The 8,422-nt window shown below is 33.0% G+C and overlaps 1 protein-coding gene across 1 annotated transcript; it reads left to right on the top strand.

Moving 5' to 3' along the window:
• Nucleotides 1–7,429: 7,429 nt before the first annotated feature.
• LOC108365453 (peptide deformylase, mitochondrial-like) lies at nt 7,430–7,906 on the top strand. The gene has a single exon (XM_017619482.1). It carries the CDS (start codon nt 7,477–7,479, stop codon nt 7,768–7,770), a length of 294 nt encoding a protein of 97 aa, XP_017474971.1. The 5' UTR covers nt 7,430–7,476; the 3' UTR covers nt 7,771–7,906.
• Nucleotides 7,907–8,422: the final 516 nt, after the last annotated feature.

An 8,422-nucleotide genomic window follows, 5' to 3' on the forward strand; every position in this document is an offset into this window, starting at 1 on the left:
ATAAACTTTTCTTAAACTTACGGCCGTATTCATAAAAAAATAAAGTAGGTTTATTTTCATACATTTTTCAGTTTATAAACCTTTTGTAAAGCTAGTTTTTTTTATGAATAATGCTATCAATTTTTATTAATTGTAATTTGTTTTTATTCAGTCTGTGTAGAAGCGTCCTTAAATGGAAATTTGAGTTGTTCAGAATCATTCCAATTGTATAACGCTTCTACTGGACAGTCTAGCTCTTTTGCGGTTAGACCCGGCCTCAAAATCCATTGCCGAAAAATGAAGGGTACATATTTTCTCGCCAGGGTTTAAAAAGGTGCCGCAGGACTCAATCCATTTTTTTTTTTAATTTCTTCCTTTGGGACGTGCACGAATCGTATGCCTTCTTGTGTCGGTGGCACAAGGCACAACTTGCTTTTGGCATAGAAGGCCTATTTAAATATTTAATTCAAGAGCAAAATTCCCGAAAATCATTAAGAAAACAAACTTGTTAAAGAGGTAAAATGTTTTGTCTTTATTAAATCTTTTAAATTCAAGCAAAAATCTTAAAATAAAAGTAGGTTTAAATAGCTTTAATTAATTGGAAAATGTATGAAAACGTCACTTTATAAAGCTCTTTAAACCTACTTTTTTTTTATTAATAAGGCCATTAATGTTTATATTTCTAAATCTTTCTTTAAACTTAAAGAAAAAGTCTTACACTCAAATTCATAAACAACAAAGAATACTTTAACCGCTTTATATGTATATCGAAAATTTTTATGAAAAGAGCACTTTAAATGTACTAAATTGTTTATGCAAGAAGTCTTAATATTTAGTTATTAATTTTTATCATAAGCGAAAAGTCATATGGCCTTATTCATAAAAAAAGTAGCTTTATAAAAGGTTTATAAATTGAAAAATGTATGAAAACGTCAATTTATAAAGCTCTTTAAACCTACTTTATTTTTTATGAATTAGGCCATTAGTGTTTATTTATGGTATGTAACAATCAGGCTCGGAATAACACTAGTTTTTGTAATTTTAAAGTATAAAGAGTTTCTGGAATTTTTTGCTAACATATACAAGTTTTAACATTAGTTTACAAACTGTTTTTACTGTCATAAAGCATTTTCTTAATTTTTCATATGGCTTAATTATAAAAAAAATCCTTACAATAAAAAAATTTACAAAAATGTGTATGTAAATATATGTATAAGAAGGCTGATGTTGTGTTGTTGAAGAAAATTCGATCAAAATTGAAGTGGGGTAGTCTACGCGGTTGTGGCGATTATATAAATAGTATCTGTTCCAGTTGTTGGTGTTGTTGTTGTTGTTGTGTAGAAAAAAGTACATATGTGCATAAAGTAAGCACTTACGAAAGGGTGCTTCTGCACTTGGACAGGCAAAACCAAAAGCGAATAGGAACCTGTAAGCGAAAAGGTTCACTTATAAGAATCTTGCAGAATAATCACTATTTTATAAGTAAATAAATAAATGAAACTTACGTATGTGTGTGCGTTTGGAACGCTAACGTCCCTACAAGAACAGTGATAGTGATTGATCATTTGATACTCACTGGTGATGGAGATCTCAATCAAGGTCTTCTCTCAACTTTTTAAGAGCAATATGAAAAACGTGATGTAAACATTTGTGTACATGCATATATGTAATACTTCTATATTGGCAGTAAGCTATCTTCTCAATCAAATCAAAGCGAGACAGTCTAGTACCGTTTTTATCAATGTATTGTGTACTTGAGTGCCGTTTTTTTATATGTGTTGTGTACATGTTTATTTATAAACGTATGTGTTCCTTTTCTTTCGTACGTGTTTATTGATATATCTGTACTGTAGTGTTTTCGGACGGTATTAGCTCTTACTGCCAATATAGGAGTATTACATATATGTGTACATGTGATCTTCTGTCTTCCTCCAACTTATGGCGAAATTTGCAAATGTGTTAGTAAGATAAATGAGAATGTGTTAGTTTCCATCACACAATTCGGGAAAATTTTAGTTTGGCATCCGCCGCGTACAAACAAAGGTGGCTATGGGGGGGGTAGGGGGAGTTCTCCTGTTTGCAAATATATATCGTCGGCTTAGAGTGTAAACCTGCTAAATCCTTTTTTTGGCAAAATTGACCTTTTGATGCAGTTCGAAGGAGTAGGTGATTCCGCAGTTGGCAAGCAAAAAAAATACGTCAATATAAAAATATAATTGTCAAAAATTGTTTGATGAGTAAAGCCGCTAATTACAATCAGTTCAAATTCAACTGCTAAGTCCAACATATTGTGCTTCTGTCGCTCGATTATTATTCTAACTTAGAGTATTACTTTATGCGTTTAAGCCAAGGTAATAACCAGCAAATAAGCTTTAATTTTTTATATCTCAAGAAAATTATTGTTACTTGTGGAACGAAACAGAAGGAAGATTAAATGCAGAAGAGTTTTCCAGCGTGTGGGTAGATTTGATAGAAAAAAATGTAGTACCAAATAATAGTTCCGGGGAGCCAATTACAGTAATTTTTATAGCGACGAATGCACATATCAAAACCGAAACTGTATAACTGGCTAATGCTTTGTAGTTTCTTGAAGTAGGCCATACCTAAATGGAAGCTGATTGTATCCATTCCACTATCGAACGAGCACTTAAGAAAAGAGATATCCATGTTCCTGCAGAATACATTAAAGTATGAGATCAGCTAGAAAAAATCCAAAACCATATGGCGTAACTTATCTTAGTTACACGTTCTTTAAAAGCTTTAACACAGTTCAATTCTTTAATAGAATTCGTCCCGGTCGCGGCAAAGGTGCTGCTAAAATAACTGATATACGTACCCTACGGTATACACCAAGTGGCGACATTCATTTCAAACTAAGATTCTCCAACGAATGGGAAGTAATACCGCAAAGGAAATCCCCAGTAGCTGTTTCCTTTCCGTTTTCTCACCTTCCGAATTTGTACGAGAGTAGGCGTACGATTGCTCGCAGAAAGTATGAGATCTCCAGTATATCAAACGATTACTTCCTGAAGATTACCACGCCTACTATGACAATTTACCTCATGATTGAATAACATGTATTATACTTTCTGGCATTATTGAGTTCCTACTTAAATTATCTTATATGTGGACTTTGTAAAATTAATTTGAGAGAGGAATTCTTCACGTATAGTTATATATATATATGTGTTTTATAAACTGCCTATTTTTGTTGCAATAAACGGAAGAATAAATCTGTTGTATTATTTTATATATATGATTATTTTTATCTATGGAATCCTATTCTCATTAACATTTAAACTGAGCTCGTAATCACAAAAAATAAAATAGAAAAAATTTTATTCATACAAAAAACCTGCTAAATCGACTTCAATTTTGAAAATACAAAAACTAAAACCTGCTAAGTTAAAAATTTGCCAATAAAACCATAAAAACGTAATTTTTTCATTCGTTCTGGATTAGGGCCATAGAACGTCTCGCGATTAACAAACTATATGTAGGATTTGCCCCTTAGACTAAGAGTTAAAGATATATTTAGTTTTTTGCCTCTACAGTAAAATATGTTTTTTGGTCGTTAGCAGGTTTACACTCTAAGGCGACGATATACTTTTAGCCGCAGGAGGCTTATAGTTTTTAAGTTATTTGTTGTTAAAGTTTGTAAATTGAACTAACCTATCGCACAATAAACACTATATTTATGTACACACTTCGGCAAAATAGTTGCATTAAAACCCGGGCACAATGAAATGTAAACATATTTTTTACATTTATGATGTATTTTTAGTAAATTAAGTAAGTTTTTATAATTATCCCGCACTTATATATGTATACGCACATTGTGAATACAGAACTGTCGATTCAACCATGGTTTCACACTGACATTAGAAGAGTGCTGCCACATCTAAGAAAATAACAATAAAAGAGAATAGTTTTTATCGTACCCATTTTCCTGCTCAGCGTTGAATTAGTAGTAAAGGAGGGTATGGGGTTAAACACCCCCAATTTATAAAAAAATTACAAGCGCCGTAGGTTTTTTATTAAAAATTTTCATTATTTATCGAAGTATTGATTCTTATGGAAAAAGCGTTTATCGTAGTATTGATTTTTATGGAAAAAGCGCGATTTTTTATTAAAAATTTTCATTATTTATCGAAGTATTGATTTTTATGGAAAAAGCGCCGCAGGCAAACTTTTTTAATAAAAAATCGCGCGATTTTTTGACAATTATATTTTTATATTGACGTATTTTTTTGCTTGCCAACTGCGGAATCACCTACTCCTTCGAACTGCATCAAAAGGTCAATTTTGCCAAAAAACGGATTTAGCAGGTTTACACTCTAAGCCGACGATATATATTTGCAAACAGGAGAACTCCCCCTACCCCCCCCATAGCCACCTTTTTTTGTACGCGGCGGATGCCAAACTAAAATTTTCCCGAATTGTGTGATGGAAACTAACACATTCTCATTTATCTTACTAACACATTTGCAAATTTCGCCATAAGTTGGAGGAAGACAGAAGATCACATGTACACATATATGTAATACTCCTATATTGGCAGTAAGAGCTAATACCGTCCGAAAACACTACAGTACAGATATATCAATAAACACGTACGAAAGAAAAGGAACACATACGTTTATAAATAAACATGTACACAACACATATAAAAAAACGGCACTCAAGTACACAATACATTGATAAAAACGGTACTAGACTGTCTCGCTTTGATTTGATTGAGAAGATAGCTTACTGCCAATATAGAAGTATTACATATATGCATGTACACAAATGTTTACATCACGTTTTTCATATTGCTCTTAAAAAGTTGAGAGAAGACCTTGATTGAGATCTCCATCACCAGTGAGTATCAAATGATCAATCACTATCACTGTTCTTGTAGGGACGTTAGCGTTCCAAACGCACACACATACGTAAGTTTCATTTATTTATTTACTTATAAAATAGTGATTATTCTGCAAGATTCTTATAAGTGAACCTTTTCGCTTACAGGTTCCTATTCGCTTTTGGTTTTGCCTGTCCAAGTGCAGAAGCACCCTTTCGTAAGTGCTTACTTTATGCACATATGTACTTTTTTCTACACAACAACAACAACAACACCAACAACTGGAACAGATACTATTTATATAATCGCCACAACCGCGTAGACTACCCCACTTCAATTTTGATCGAATTTTCTTCAACAACACAACATCAGCCTTCTTATACATATATTTACATACACATTTTTGTACATTTTTTTATTGTAAGGATTTTTTTTATAATTAAGCCATATGAAAAATTAAGAAAATGCTTTATGACATTAAAAACAGTTTGTAAACTAATGTTAAAACTTGTATATGTTAGCAAAAAATTCCAGAAACTCTTTATACTTTAAAATTACAAAAACTAGTGTTATTCCGAGCCTGATTGTTACATACCATAAATAAACACTAATGGCCTAATTCATAAAAAATAAAGTAGGTTTAAAGAGCTTTATAAATTGACGTTTTCATACATTTTTCAATTTATAAACCTTTTATAAAGCTACTTTTTTTATGAATAAGGCCATATGACTTTTCGCTTATGATAAAAATTAATAACTAAATATTAAGACTTCTTGCATAAACAATTTAGTACATTTAAAGTGCTCTTTTCATAAAAATTTTCGATATACATATAAAGCGGTTAAAGTATTCTTTGTTGTTTATGAATTTGAGTGTAAGACTTTTTCTTTAAGTTTAAAGAAAGATTTAGAAATATAAACATTAATGGCCTTATTAATAAAAAAAAAGTAGGTTTAAAGAGCTTTATAAAGTGACGTTTTCATACATTTTCCAATTAATTAAAGCTATTTAAACCTACTTTTATTTTAAGATTTTTGCTTGAATTTAAAAGATTTAATAAAGACAAAACATTTTACCTCTTTAACAAGTTTGTTTTCTTAATGATTTTCGGGAATTTTGCTCTTGAATTAAATATTTAAATAGGCCTTCTATGCCAAAAGCAAGTTGTGCCTTGTGCCACCGACACAAGAAGGCATACGATTCGTGCACGTCCCAAAGGAAGAAATTAAAAAAAAAAATGGATTGAGTCCTGCGGCACCTTTTTGAACCCTGGCGAGAAAATATGTACCCTTCATTTTTCGGCAATGGATTTTGAGGCCGGGTCTAACCGCAAAAGAGCTAGACTGTCCAGTGATGCTGTTCCAATGCCTGTAGAAGCATTATACAATTGGAATGATTCTGAACAACTCAAATTTCCATTTAAGGACGCTTCTACACAGACTGAATAAAAACAAATTACAATTAATAAAAATTGATAGCATTATTCATAAAAAAAACTAGCTTTACAAAAGGTTTATAAACTGAAAAATGTATGAAAATAAACCTACTTTATTTTTTTATGAATACGGCCGTAAGTTTAAGAAAAGTTTATTTTGATTTAGAAATTACTCTGATTGCCGAGTGGCAGCTCTTGAAGAAGAATTGACCAGGCTTAAAGCAATAGTCGTGGGCAATAGTCGTGGAGTTGGAGAACTTCAAGTCAAACGTCAGCTCAATTACTGCAAATTCCATCCTTTGTCCATTTTTTCTACTACCCTTCTACTACTATTTTCAGAAAGAGCGATCACATTCTTCCCCTTTCTCCCTACTTCCAAAATACAAATCTGGATAAAGGAGTGTCAAATATGTCACAATTTACATAACCTTGTATTATTGAATCATGCATACAAAGTATGTTGACAATTTTTTATATGGAGAAAATGAGCAACACCTTCAACAAAAAAAATTCCCAAAAATCAGCGGTAAGTCGGAGCTACTTTCAACCTGCACTTTATTATTCTTGAATTGAATGGGCTACAAATCTGCTTACTGAAAATATTTTTTAAAAAATCGAATTAAAAAGCTCGAAATTTGAACGAAAGTTTATTGATTTTTTTTAAATCATGCACAAAGATTGAAACTTCGATTTATATGCTTTTTGTTAAAGAATTTACTATATATTTATAAATAAATAATTAAAATTAAAAAGGCATTAAAAAAATTAAAAGTGCGTTCAAACCTTGCTGGGCGTGGGCCAACTTTGTTACAATACTTGTATGATAAAGCCTATTTATATAAATAAAGTTTGAATTAGAAAAAAATGTCCGTGAGAAAGCGTGCGGGATTAAAAAAACTGGGCGTCGTGAGCGTGCGTGAACGTGATTGAAAAAAATATAACAGATCGTGAGTGTGCGTGATTTACAAAACCATCAATGTGAGCGTGCGTGAGGGTGAGCAAAATCACTCACGCGCCCATCTCTTGTGTTAACCAGACTTTGAGTAACCAGCGTTTAGTCTATACCCTTCGATGCCCTTATCGACTATTTATTTTGTAAATATATTGTATATATATGTATATAAATATATAATAAACAGATTTGCAGGTTATAATAAATCGCACTATGAACATAACTAATAATGAACTGAATTGCAGGTTTTAATAAATCCCACTATGAACATAACTAATAATGAAAAGCACAAACATCCAGAGGGCTGTATGAGTGTTCGTGGTTACTCGGCTGAAGTGGAGCGCTATCGTTCTGTTTTAATAAATGGAAAAACCTTAGATGGTGTGGAAAGGCAACTGCAACTAAGTGGGTGGAACGCAAGAATTGCCCAACATGAAATGGATCATTTAGATGGAAAATTGTATATTGACATAATGGATCGTTCGACTTTTACATGTACATGTTGGGAAACAGTAAACGCTAAAAGCGGGCGTGTAGAAATACCATTTTATAAATAGCTACTAAAATTGTTTAAACGAATGTGTATATTAATATGGATGTAGATTTGCATTTTCGTGCTTTTATTTGCTATAAGTACGGTGACCAGATTTCTGTGAACAAAAATCGGGACATTTCCAAACCATCGAATCCGAACACCCAATTTTATTTTTAGAATAAAAAGACAACATCGCTTGATATACATAATTTTATTTAAGACAAAACAAAGACCAAAAAATCTGCATTCCAACGACAGCCGGTTCTACGTACCGGAATGACTCGGGTTTTACCCGACCAAGGGCTGTTGTTTCGGCGATCTAACCCCGTTTAGGTCGGCAAAATATCTCAGAAGTTGTTCGTGCATAGGGCTACATTCGCTACGTTTTCTTCTATTCAGGGCAGGCATCTAGTCAAATCCAGGGCCAGAAACCTACACCTGCTGTGTATGTCAGAGACGACTACACCACAACTCCACCTCTGTCAAGTGCAATGCTTGCGAGGGGTGGAGTCACCTCAGAATCTGCTCAGGACTACGGACACATCGGCAGTGGAGCTCGTCTTTTGTGGCCCCCACGGCTAACCCCAGTCCACCTGAGCAGTCCCACACAAACACCACAGCACAACAACATAACACAATAGACCACACCACAACGGCTACAGACCACAGAACAC

The sequence above is a fragment of the Rhagoletis zephyria genome, unplaced genomic scaffold (genome assembly GCF_001687245.7).
Source record: "Rhagoletis zephyria isolate East Lansing unplaced genomic scaffold, Rhagoletis_zephyria_1.1 Rzeph_scaffold_01875, whole genome shotgun sequence".
Classification (NCBI taxonomy): domain Eukaryota; kingdom Metazoa; phylum Arthropoda; class Insecta; order Diptera; family Tephritidae; genus Rhagoletis; species Rhagoletis zephyria.